The sequence below is a fragment of the Falco punctatus genome, assembly GCF_963210335.1.
Source record: "Falco punctatus genome assembly, contig: scaffold_29, whole genome shotgun sequence".
Taxonomy (NCBI): domain Eukaryota; kingdom Metazoa; phylum Chordata; class Aves; order Falconiformes; family Falconidae; genus Falco; species Falco punctatus.
This window is the reverse complement of record NW_027660164.1, coordinates 2,062,856-2,075,923: the sequence shown is the minus strand read 5'-3', so window position 1 is coordinate 2,075,923 and position 13,068 is coordinate 2,062,856. Positions and strand designations below refer to the sequence as shown.

At 52.8% G+C, this 13,068-nt stretch overlaps 1 protein-coding gene across 1 annotated transcript; it reads left to right on the top strand.

Moving 5' to 3' along the window:
- The first annotated feature begins 2,520 nt into the window (after positions 1-2,520).
- Positions 2,521-6,181, top strand: LOC308057726 (olfactory receptor 14C36-like). Its single transcript, XM_080411785.1, has one exon. The coding sequence runs from the start codon at positions 4,756-4,758 to the stop codon at positions 5,695-5,697; it is 942 nt and encodes a 313-aa protein (XP_080267911.1). The 5' UTR covers positions 2,521-4,755; the 3' UTR covers positions 5,698-6,181.
- The last annotated feature ends 6,887 nt before the right edge of the window (positions 6,182-13,068 follow it).

Below are 13,068 nucleotides of genomic sequence, written 5' to 3'. Positions count from 1 at the left end.
GTTCACGATATACGACCAGGGGACTATGTATACGTTAAGTGTTTTGCAGATAAAACCCTGGAACCACAGTGGACCGGACCTTTTCAAGTCCTACTCACCACCTACACCGCAATCAAGGTTGAGGGACAGAATTCTTGGATTCACCATACCCGGATCAAGAAAGCCCCTGCAACTTCGTGGAGAGTAACCCCAGATAAAAAAGAACTGAAACTCAAATTTACTCGGACAAATGGGAACAATGTGGGTGGCAAGTAAGTGAGCCTGAGCGGTTGTGGATCCACTATATGGGAAGGGCACCACAACAAACAATATAGAACAAAAGAGTCTGGGACTAAGCCAGTGGCCAGTCTTTCCCAACTTGTTATCGGTAAGCCCCAACTCAAACAAAGATATTTTTGATCAAAACAGATTTTATATGTATATATGAGGAACGTTTAGATTCTTAAAATGATCAATAGTGGGTTTAAACCATTTGTGTTTTTTTGTACCCTCTCTCTTGCCTACAACCAAGAGCCTGATAACTGGCCTTGGAATCATGCCCAGAAAAAACACACTGGAATAATGGGAAAGGTGGACTCAAAGACGAAACTAGCTATGGTGTTTTTTTCTGAAAATGAGGTGTACCAAAAGAATCAATGGGATCGGGAGGATGTACACAAAGTCGACCGATTATGGGGAAAATTAGGAGATAGGATAAAAGTAGGGTGTCAAACGTATAATGAAAAAGATAACACCAAGATTTCAGGAGACACCCTGATTAATGTCAGAAAGGTAGATAAGGAATTTACCCTTCTAAATACAGCCATGTGCTTTAATTCATGGGAATGTTGGCACAATTTTACCTTAACCAAGCCCATCTTTATAATATGCCTAGGAAAATATCCTTTTGAACATAGAACATGGGCCAGCAAGATAGGCGACAAGTGGCAAACAGTAGATTTAGAATCTTGTATTATGCGAGAGCAGCAGGGCTTCCTCTGTGAAGGCAATACTATAATGGCTCAGGATACTTGTTTAGATACAGATCAGAAAATATGCCATTTCGAGGCCTGACCAAATGCAAACTTGAAAACAGTAATTATATATGCAGGGAAAGAAATGTGCGTGTTTGAGAACTAAGTGTAACACAATAACTGTAGATGGGGAGGTAAAGGAGACTGCACAATATTCAAATTACTGTATCTGTAATTTTACATCTAACTTTACCCTATCACAGATGATAATTCCTACCCCCATAGGACTAAATATAAGCAGTATAAAAGAACTATTAAAACATGTAGATTTTACAACGTATACTGGAAGAAACCAAAGAAAAGGGACACGAAACTCTTCTTATGATATAGAGGGGATCAAGAAAGTTGGTGGAATACTCTCTTTGGCTGGTCACCTTCTGCAACAGGAATTCTTAACACTATGGTACACCCCATTGTGATCTTATTGATCATTTTAGGAATTTCCTTAATACTAACCATTATGTTATATTTGTGGGTTTGGAGAATGTTTAAAAGGGTAACACTTATGTATGATGCTTTATATCATTCGGGAAGACTGCTTAAGTAAAAGAATTTACTTAATTTAATAAAAAGGGGGGATTGATATGGAGAAATAGTGTGAAATGGGGACGCTTAACACCAACTGCGATTGTATATGTCTACTCAGAAATGTGGGTATGGTGACTAGTCATGGGTGCGGTGTCTGGTCACATAGGCACACAGCTCTGAGGAGACAACTACAGTTTTTGAGGAGACGCATTCCCCTCTTCCTCTAACAAAGGGGAGACGGGGAGACGCCTGCCCTTCTTTCTCTAACAAAAGGGGCTATTTAAAAGAGAATGAGAGAAGATGAGAGACATTCAAATGCTATCTAGAGGGAGGGAGTGCTAAGTCTCCTTGCTGGAGAAGATCGGATGGTCACAAGGACATGAATCACCTTTCCTTGCTGAAAAAGATTAGATGGTCACAAGAACATGAATCACCTACAAACCTGCAAGACCACCACATTCCAGGCAAAGGACTGATAAGCTAATTAACATACGAAGCAGGGTTTAGGTAACGAATATGTATAGGCGCTAATTGAATATTCATTTGTTTCATTGTATAAATGTGGGATGGTTCCTCACTTCGGGTATGCACGCTTGTGGAGGAGCGATCCCCCGTGCATCTGCACGCAATAAACATACCTACTTTATAACTTTCGAGTTATAGAGTCTAATTCCGCACGTCAGTGGCCTGTGCAGAAGGAGGGAACACTCCTTCGGGCGCCCTGGAATTGCCTCACAAGCATAAACTCCATTTTCAATGTTGGAACCGTTGGAGGCTGCTGTCCTTGCCGAGCAGCTGTGCTGAGCTCTGCCACCTGCCTTGGCACTTGGTTCCCTCAGTGTCACAGCTCTGTCTGCAACAGGACGGGCTCCAGCTGCCTCTGCATGGGCCCCTGGCTGAGGGCACTGCTGCACATCTGGGCTGAAGCCCCCCAGCTGTGGCACCAGCCCAGCTCTGCCTGTCCATAAGGCAACTGGTACCAAGTGTCCCCGAGCCCGTGGGTGCAAAGGCTTTGCTTCAGAGCAGAGACGTGGCCTGGGCAAAGGAGAGCTGAGTCTTGAGCCCTCAGACTGTGCAATGAAGTGCTGAAATGGGCTCTGCAGGGCTTACTGAAGCACTGAAGACATCCTCCCCACACTGCCTGCAGAACCACCAGACACACACGTACACACACGCTCCTTTAGGAGTACTTCGATCCTTTGCTGCAGTCTTACTGGTGTCCTCTCTAGTAATGGGTTAACAAAAGTTGGTATTCATGCACAAAACTTTTTCTCCTAAGAGAATTGCCACTGCTGGAAATAAGTGTGTCCCCCCAGGGGAGGCAAGGAGCATGAGTGATTGCATCAGGCTGCTGCCCAGCAGGTTCCCCTGCAGCCCCAGGGACAGCTGGAGGGAGCCCAGAGGGGCAGAGCAAGGGCTGCCTTGGGCTGCTCCCTGCTGCCGAGCTGGGCCGGGCTCCTGCCATGGAGGCAGCTCCTGGCAAGCGGGCAGCGCTGCAGAGAGACAGCTCTGCCCACCAGCAGCTCCTCTGCAAAGTGCAGCAGGGCTGAGGCACTGCCTGCAGGCACCCAGGGCAGAGGAGGGAGGCAGGGAGAGCTCAAAGGCAGACCTTGGTGGGAGGCTGCTGAGAGCTCCCTGCTGGAGAAATCTGCAGAGCCCTTGAGCCGGTAAGTGTGTGGCTGCAGGGCAATGCCTCTGCAGTTGCTAGCCGGGTCTGCAGCAGCTGGGGCACCCCCAGCCTGTGGGACCGTGTGGGAGCCTTTTGCTGTGGAGGAGGCCAGTGTGCTGCAGAGCAGGGCTTCCCTGCTGCAGCGTGGGAGGGCCAGGGCATGTGGGCTGCCTTGTGCCAGGGCCGGCTGCAGGGCTGTGAAGGTGGCTGTGCAGGCAGGGCTGCCCAGGGCTGTCCTTGCCAGCAGGGTCCCTGCAGCCGCGGGGGCTGTGTGCTGGGGCAGGGGCTCTGCCGCCTGCCAGGGGCAGCTCTCAGCCTGCCGGGGGGCTCCCGTGCGGCTGCGAGGAGAAGCTGTGGGTGAACGGAATGACCCTGTTTAAGAGAAGGCCCAGTGTTTTATAGTGGGTGCTGCATGGGTGAGTGGTACTCACAGCTCCTGCTCATGCCAGATCATTTCCAAGGGGACTTTCCATGAGCACGTTCATGGCAGGGGTTTCCTGCTTGGCTCTGTGCTTGCCTGAATCTCTGCTGCCACTTTTCTCTGGCTCTGCCTGGTTTCAATAGAAACTCAGCTGTGCAGGTCAGAGCAGGGGCTGAGATGCTGAAAGCATCACAGGGAGGTTGATGAGGGAGCTGAGCAAGTGCCTTCCCTCCCCAGCAGGCTGCAGATGAAACCAGCATCAGCTCTCCTTTTCCCTCAGGCTTTGGGGGAGCTGTTCATTCCGGTGTGCAGACAGAGAGCGGCTGCAGGGCAGAGCTGGCACACAGGGGCTGAGCTGGGCTCTGTGAGCGCTGGCAGGGAAGAGCCCTGGGGCCAGAGAAAGAGCTGCTGGCAGGGACAGCTGGAGGCAGCAGAGCCCTGGGCAGGGAGGGGGGGAGATGCTGAGGGGAACCCTGATGCAGGGGAGATGGGGGCACCTCCTGGCCATGGTCTGCCATGCAGGTGCCTTCCCTGAGCAACGCACCTCTGCTCTCCTCTCCCACCCAGCACAGCCTTTAGACCAAGGGGTCCAGACCATTAGTAAACTTCTCATCCAGCAACTGGGAAGGATCTGGAGGGACAGAGCAGATTCCCTCATTCTGCCAAAGCCACAGACAGTCCCCTTGCCTCTCAGCACTCACCCTGCTCTCCCTGAGCACAGCACAAACCCCTCCTGACCTGACTCTGGCCGTGGCCGTTGCTCAGCACGGGTGGAGCAGATGCTGACAGGCCCTTCTGCGCTGGGAGCAGTTTGGGCTGAGCCAGTGCCAGGCCAGGACTGGCCCCTGCCCCCAGGGTTCCCATGAAGCCCCTGCTGCAGAGCAGGGCTCACTGCTGGGCAGCCAGCGGGCACAGCCCCTGCTCCTCACAGCACACTCGGCCAGCACTCAGCACAGCTCCAGCCACGGCTCTGAAGGGAGCTCTCCCAGGAACGGGAGAGGGGGGGACATGGGGCACGGGGGGCGCATATAGAAGAAATGCCTTTCACTTGGCTTTACAGAAGTATTGCCTGACTTGTCACTGGTTTTGCTCCATAAAGAGGACCCTATGGTTGGAGGCAGCAGATGTCCAACAGCAGCTCCATCACCCAGTTCCTCCTCCTGGCATTGGCAGACACGCGGGAGCTGCAGCTCTTGCACTTCTGGCTCTCCCTGGGCATCTACCTGGCTGCCCTCATGGCCAACGGCCTCATCATCACCGCCGTAGTGTGCGACCGCCACCTGCACACCCCCATGTACTTCTTCCTCCTCAACCTCTCCCTCATTGACCTGGGCTCCATCTCCACCACTCTCCCCAAAGCCATGGCCAACTCCCTCTGGGACACCAGGGACATCTCCTACTCAGGATGTGCTGCACAGCTCTTCCTGATTCTCTTTTTCCTTTCGGCAGAGTGTTTTCTCCTCTCCGTCATGGCCTATGACCGGTACGTGGCCATCTGCCAGCCCCTGCACTACGGGACCCTGCTGGGCAGCAGAGCTTGTGTCCACGTGGCAGCAGCTGCCTGGGCCAGCGGGTTTCTCTATGCTGCGCTGCACACGGCCAATACACTGTCACTGCCGCTCTGCCAAGGCAATGCCCTGGGACAGGTCTTCTGTGAAATCCCACAGATCCTCAAGCTCTCCTGCTCACACACCTACCTCAGGGAAGTGGGGCTAATTGTGGCTGGTGCTTGTCTAGGTGTTGGCTGTTTCATTTTCATTGTGCTGTCCTACGTGCAGATCTTCAGGGCTGTGCTGAGGATCCCCTCTGAGCAGGGACGGCACAAAGCCTTTTCCACATGCCTCCCTCACCTGGCCGTGGTCTCCCTCTTTCTCAGCACTGGCATGTTTGCACACCTGAAGCCCCCCTCCATCTCCTCCCCATCCCTGGACCTGGTGGTGGCAGTTCTGTACTCGGTGGTGCCTCCGGCACTGAACCCCCTCATCTACAGCATGAGGAACCACGAACTCAAGGGTGCAATGTGCAAACTGATAGCTGGATGTTTTTCTGAAGGAATAAAATTATGACTAGCATTTATAATGTAATTCATCACAGACCCAGACTCTCTTCTGAATTTGTCGTATTTGCTTGTGGTATTTAATTTCTGATAAAGTTGTCATCCCCATTCTAATTTCTTCTGTGATTTTCTTTTCTGAAGGTTCCCTGCTCTCTCTTTGTCTAAGGGCCATTAAGCAACTATATTTTTCCCGGGATTCTTCCTTCCAAGGCCTTTCTGGAGCTGCAGGGACATGTCCTGTGTGCAGAGATGGAGGGGGAAAAGTTCCTGGCATGGCAGCACTGCCAGGGAACAGCAGCCCTTGGGTCTCCAATACTGTCCTCCTTCTACCGACACACTCCCCTTCTGACCCCTTGCCTTGGTGTAACACCTGAGTGCTCTGGCAGCTTCTTCACCGCCGTGCTGCATGGCAGTCCTGTGAGCGCAGGCAGGGGCAGACAATGGGCACTCTGTGACGGTGCTGGCCTCCATCAAATGTTCTGGATTTGTGGAAACCTCCTGAATGCAGCACTGCAACGTGCTTCCTTTAACTGAGGTCCCCGTGCCCATTGCTCATGACGAGGGCCATCTCCGCGAGGTGCCGAGCAGGGCACGACACCCCCGGGCTGAGGTGCTGCCAGCCTCTGGCAGGGGCAGCAGGAGGCCAGGCAGTCACTGTGCCCGCTGCAGTGCTCTGCCTCCGCACGTGCCAGGGACGGGCTCGTGCCTCTGAGCACCCCTGTGTGCGTGAGGCTGGGGTTCAACCACGCCAGCAGTGCATGAGGCCAGCTGAGGTGGGGACACCTCCCAGGGCACCGCCGTTCCTGTGTGTGACTGCAGGAACAAAGGCCACCGTCCCAGGGAGATTCATCTCACCTGCCTTGGGCAGGCTCATTGCAAGTGCCTCTGTGTGATCATGGCACCCTTTCTGGATGGTGCCCTCAAATGTGTCTGAGCAATCAGGGAGGTTCTGGGGTCCTGGCAAAAGGCAGAGATCCAGCCTTTGTTCAGGAAAAGCGAGAAGGACAATTGGGAGAAATACAGGCTGGTCATCCTCACCGTAGTGTCTGGGGAAATGACGGTGGAAATACTCCTGCAGCCAGTTCCAGGTAATTGTGGGACAACAAAAGGGATTGCTGCACCTTTATGGGTAGGGGAAAGGAGGGGATGGTTTGTACCTTGACCTTTGCAAGGGTTTTGACTTTTTCTCCTTTCATCCATTAAAAGATGGGTGACTTCTGGAGTGAAGAAATGGAGGACACTGTGGGTGAGAAGTTGGCTGGAGGCTCAAGTCCGAATGTCAGCAGTTTGTCTAGTCTTCCTGGTGTCCTTTGACTAGTGGCAACCCCCAGTGCAGGCACTTGGGTAAACAGGGTTGAATGCCTTTATTGACCCCCTGGATAAGTTGACAGAATGGCTTTTTGGCCCATTTGTAGATGGTGACAAAGTGGGCAGAGCCCTTGAGACATGCCATCTGGTTCCCCCTGCCTTAAGCACGATAGCAGGACAAGGGCATTTAAGGGGTCTCTTCCAACCTGAGTTATTTCAGGATTCATTGACTCACTTCCCTAGAGAGCTCCTTCAGTTCATAACAGCGGGAGCAAGAAGGATAAACGGAGAGCCAAACCTCAAGCTATGTACCAATGCACCAAGTGAGATAAGGCAGTTCCTCTGGGGAACGCTTGTGCACTCAAACCATTGTTGGGACATCAGTGGAGATAAATTGGCTGAGAGAAGCTTCCCTTCATCTGCTGGGTGCTGGGCCACGGGGAGGGTGACGGCTGAGGACGCTATCTCGTGGTCAGTTGTGTCTCAGGGACTCACATCCCAGCAGGAAGCCAATGGCTGTGACGGGGGCAGTGAGGCCAGTTCTGCCTGCGGAGGGGACAGCCCAACAGCAGCAATGTGCCTGGGAAAGGGGCGGTGAGGTCACCTCTGCCTGAAACAGCGCGTAGGGCAGCCCCTGACTCATGGCTGGGACACGTGCTGTTAAGCTCCATCTGCCCGTGTCTCGGGCAGGCCAGCAGAAGGCCCCTGGGTGGCACATGGGCTGTGAGATCCCCTCTGCCTAAGGACCTGGGCTCACTCCACCGAGGGGCTTCATTCTTGCTTGTCACGTCGCTGCTGCCTGAGAACATGGCAGCACAGCAGCAGGCACACCGCTTGCTCGTGCCTATGCGAGAAGCTGAAAGGCTCGCAGCCTTGGAAGAGCGTGGTGAGGCCGTGGCATGGTCAGGGGAAAGGCCACAAGGAGGGTGACGGGTCGGGATGCCCGCCTGAAGGGTGGTTTCCCAGGTGGTGGAGCTTTCCTTGGAGGTAGGGAAGAGCAGGAGGGAGAAGCACTGCCAGCCAGTGCAGCTGGGAAAGTGGAGACTGGAGGTCAGGAGGAGGAAATGTCACTCAAGGGCTTGTGCTGTGGTGGGAGACGTTGTCCAGAAGGAGTATGAGATCAGTGCATGTGTGTGTGTTTGCAGGAACAGCGTGTGAGGGTGGGCAGACATCGGTGCATGTGTGGCAAGGGCAGGGTGAGAGCAAGGTGGGGAAGCCAGATGGGTGCCTGCAGCCTGCCGGGGAAAAGCAGCAGCTGTGGGACGGCGTAGGACAGCGTGAGATGGAAGGCAAAGGGCACGGGCAAGGCTGGAAGTCACCAAGAGAACCCAAGGGTTGTCCCCTTGCGTACGGCCATTGTCTCTGCCACCAAGGCCTATGCGAAGGCGAGTTGTCCTGTGGCCCTGGGCCTCGTGGCCTCCTTGCGACCACTTGCACTGAATTCTTCTCCCTTGAGTGATACTGCCCAGTGAAAGTTCCCAGCATTGGCCATAGCCTGCCACTCTGAGGCCCGGCACCTGCACTCTGCTGCTCTCCTGCCTCACTGCCCCTGGGAGATGAGACTCCACCGTTTCTTTGCTCCTAGAGCCAAGGTGGACAGGGGTGACGCAGGGTTTCAGATCCAGGTGAGCATCACAGCTGTTGGCCCATCTGGCAGTGGTGCTAAAATGCTGATGTAAAGAACCTACAGACACCTAAAGGAACATTGTCACTGTGCTGACCTGTGAACGTCGGGGTCAGTGGGTTGACCGTTGGCCTCTATGAGCCCACCAAGCCTCTCCCTCACTGCCCCCCCTCCTTCTTCACTCACTTGGTGTTTGTAGGGCTGTTCCTGTGCCCCGTTTCTCACGCCTCTCTCTTACAAATGCTGCACACTGTGTTATGTCCTTTCTTCCATTGGTTTTTCACAGAGGTGCCACTAGAATTTCTTATGAGCTCAGGGAGGTAGCAGGTCCATTTCAGAGCCAGCTGAATGTGGCTTTCTTGGCCGTGGGGCCAACTCTTGACCTCTTCTCACCTTTGGCAGCCCTACAAACCCCATGACCACTCCCAAACCCTTGCCATGTAAACCCACAGGGTCATTAAAGTCCCCAGTAAGATGTGAGGTCATTGATCCTAAGGCTTCCTCAGGCTGGTTAAATAAGAGTTTTGCCCCTTGCTCTCCCTGATTGAGGTTCTTTATGGCAGAGAAGGGACGCGTTGGACCTCAGCTGTGGCACCAGGGCCAAGATCAAACATGTAACAAAAACAGCGGGTACCAAGTACCCAAAGTCCAATGCATGCTAAATTTTGCTGCAGAGCATACTGGGGTGGTTGGCAGGTGGCACTGTAACGGTGAAATGCAATGTCCCTAAGTAGAGCAAACCCAGCTGTCCTGAAGACCAGAGGGACAAAGGGCTGGACTGTCCCCAGAGGACCTGTGGTGCAGGTGAACCTCATGTCCAGGGAGGACAAAATGCTTTGGAAAGCGTCCTTGGCTATGGACATCTCGTGACCCAGGAACACTGTGAAAATCGTTGGTCTGTTTCTCTAATGCATCACCACAGGGGTGACTGTCAAGAGTCCTGGCCAAGTGGGGAGGCACCAGAAGCCTGGGGGTTAGTCAAAGTGGTGCCCACATGAAGGAAGCGTAGAAAAGAGGATCCTTCCTAGGACTGTCAACCTGATCTTAGTGCCAGGGAAGGCTGTGGAGCTGATCATCCTGAGCACCATCCAACAGTAAGCACAGGACAACCAGGAGGTCAAGACCAGCCAGCATGGGTTTGTGAAAGGCAGGTCCTGCTTGATGAATCTGATCTCCTTCTGGGACAAGCTGACCTTGCCACACCTTGAACACTGTGTTTCTGTTTTGGACCCCTCACTTCAAGAGAAATGTTGAGGTGCTGGAGCATGTCCAGAGAAGGGCAACAAGGCTGGTGAAGGGTCTGGAGCCCCGGTCTGTTGTAAAGCAGCAGAGGGGATTTGGCTTGTTCAGTCTGGAGAGGAGGAGGCTCAGGGGGGACCTTACTGCTCTCTAGAAGCACCTGAAAGGAGGTTGTAGATGGGTGGGGGTAGGTCTCTTCTCCTAAATAACAAGAGACAGGACAAGAGGCAACAGCCTCAAGTTAGACCAGGAGAGGTTCAAATTGGATATGAGGAAAAACATCTTCGCTGCAAGGGTGGTCAAGCATTGGAACAGGCTGCCCAGGGAGGTGGTGGAATCACCAGCCCTGGAGCTGTTTCAGAAATACACAGTTGCGGTGCTCTGGGACATGGTTCAGTGATGATTTACTGATACTCAGGTTACGGTTGGATGTGATGATCTTGAAGGTCCTTTCCAACCTCAATGATTCTCTGTTTCTGTGCTTCTATGGTATTGGAAGCCTACCTAAACGAGTTGCTGAGCAGGCTGTTCTAGCTGACCCTGCCTCAGCTGCGCAGTTAAAGGTCAGTCCAACCTGAAAAACAGACCACAGAGGTGTAAGAGCATATATAGAATGTGTTAACACAAACAGAGGAGCTCATCTGAATGTTTCTCCACTCTAATGTCTTGGGGGAAAGGTGTTTGATAAATCTGAGAAAAACAAGCCTGTTTTTCTGTGGTCATATCCCTGGACAAAAGGAGGGTGATGGAGGGGTGTGGTATTAGGAGGGCACCTGGGTCTCAGGAGCTCCTCATGCAGGAGGATGTGCCTGGCTGTGAGGGGCCTGTGAGGTCAGTTCTGCCTCTGGAGGTGACAGGCCAGCATCAGGAACGTGGCTGGGACAGTCCCTCTGCCAAGGGACCCCATAGGCCCCATCCAGGAGAAGGGCTGGGGTAGGGGTTGTCATGTCCATTGCACCTGGGGACATGATGGGACAGCAGCAGGCACAGGGCTTGGTCATGTCTCTGGGAGAAGCTGCAGTTCCGTGGTTTGGGAGACCATGGGAGTATTCCTTCTCTCTGGTGAGAGAGCAGAGCATAAGAAAAGGCTTCCTGGCTGCGTTCCCTGCTGGAAGGGTATTTTCTGAGATGGTAAACCTTTCCTGGGCAGGGGAAAACAGCAGGAGAGAGGAAAAAATGTCACCAAGTTTCAACTTGGAAAGCAGAGACTGGACCTCAGCAGGAAGAACTGTCACCAAGGGTCCTGCTGCGGTGCAAGGGCTCAGCCAGAGTGAGCCTGGATCAGCCCATGGTTTGTGTTTCAAGGAACAGCCGGTGAGAGTGGAGGTACCTCAGCGAAGGTATGGCAATGTTGGGGTGAGAGCAAGGCAGGGCAGCGAGATGGTGCCTACAGCCTGCAGGGCAACAGGGGCAGGGCTCCAACCATGTAGGACAGCTTGAAATAGAGATGGCAGAGGGCACTGGCAAGGCTGGAAGGCACCACCAGAACCCAGGTCTGTGTCCCCTTGGCAGAGGCAGCTGTCTCTGCCTCTGAGGGCCATGACAAGACATGATGTCCTCACAGCACGGGGGCATCATTGCCTCCTTGCAGCCCCATGGGGAAGCTGGAAGTTGCTGTGCCATTGCTGTCCTTCACTGGGCATTGGATGCCCACCTTCCATGGTCCCCAGGAAGAGCCCTGAGCTCTGTGTGAGGGACAGCACCGACCTTCCCACAGGCTGCAGGTCATGGCTTGGCCTTCCTGCTTCATCAAGCAAGCCAAGGCTTTGCTCAGCAGCAGAGCTGCCTGCACAGCACCTTTGCCTTCCTGCCCTCACAGCCTCCAAGGATGGGCTCTAACAAGGCCATGGGGAGGCTTTCTCAGCCATGGCCCTCAGCGGGGCCCATTAACGCTTCCAGGGGCTGTGGGCTTTGCCTCTGACTTGGTGTTCTTGAGAGGTTTCTTCAGTCTCCTCTGAACACCTGAAGTCCACAGCACCACAGATACCCTGGGCTCATGACGAGGCAGAACGCCCTGACGAGCCATGTCTCTTCCATCAGGGACATCTGGACTTCAAGTTTGGCTCCTACACTTAATGAGATAAGTTTCAGCAGTACAGTGAAAGAGGAAGGCAGGTAATGAGCACTTTGGAGAAATGATAGAAGGCTTTTCCAATTGCTCTTGATGCACAGTGTCTCCTAAGGAGTTGCGGACAGGTAGGAAAAGCAGTCCCTGGAGCTAAACACTGCGTGGACAGCGTTGCTCCTCAGCTCTCCATTCTCAATATTTTTGTCCTCAGACTCATGAGACATCACTTGACATCAGACTTCTTCAACCAACTCTGCAGCTGAATATAACAAGTTCTTGGCAGTAATAATTGGCTGCTTTCCTTATAGAACGGGGTGTAAACAGGAATAAAAGAGGGATTAATTATGGGGGGGGGGGGGGAATGTTATAGAAATTAATAAATAAAAAATATATTTCTCAGTTGTATAATTGTTAGTTCAAGCAGATCCCCATGAGGTCTGTTGCCACATCTGAGAGTTGCCCATAGGGAATATTAGAGACGCTACTGAAACACAGTCCAACTTTTCCTCTCTGAACCTTAAAGCAGAAACAACATAGGTAGAATGGACTGGAGTGATCACAGAAGAAGAGGAGAAAGGCATCTGGAGATGAACTTCTTAACCCATAGCTGTAAATCAGGGAACCAGGATGTCAGCGAATTCCAAATGTCTTGAATTCCAGAGAAGGTGTGAACTTTCTGGGACTCATGACAAATATTAGGATGTTTCCAAATCATTTTTATATCTGTAGAAATTCCCATTTTGATCTACATATACGCAACAACTGGTGATAAGAACAGCACAGACTCTGCCTTCAGACGCCAGCTTCCTATCTAATGCCATTCCATTTTGCACAGCTATAGGGGCTATTCCTCACACTTCTTCCTGCAAAGCCTTCGTGGCACCTGCAGGGTCCTTGCCCATCTCTTCCATTCCTGTGCATCTCTTTATCACTGCCTTCTCCAGTTCAGGAACCGCTGACCAAGGAGTAACCGAGGCCACAAGCAGGCTGATGATCTGGGCTATCATTATGACACCCATTACATCTGAGAAGCTCATAGGCCAGTAGGAGGCACGTGGCCATGAAGGCAAGTTTGAGGTCCCTGGAGTGTCCAGCTTCCTTGGGGGATGGGCCATCAACAGCCCAGCTGGTTATGGCTGCAG

Bases quoted from the DNA above. Each gene is read 5' to 3' on its own strand.
- LOC308057726 (XM_080411785.1), top strand. From the start codon at position 4,756: ATGTCCAACAGCAGCTCCATCACCCAGTTCCTCCTCCTGGCATTGGCA.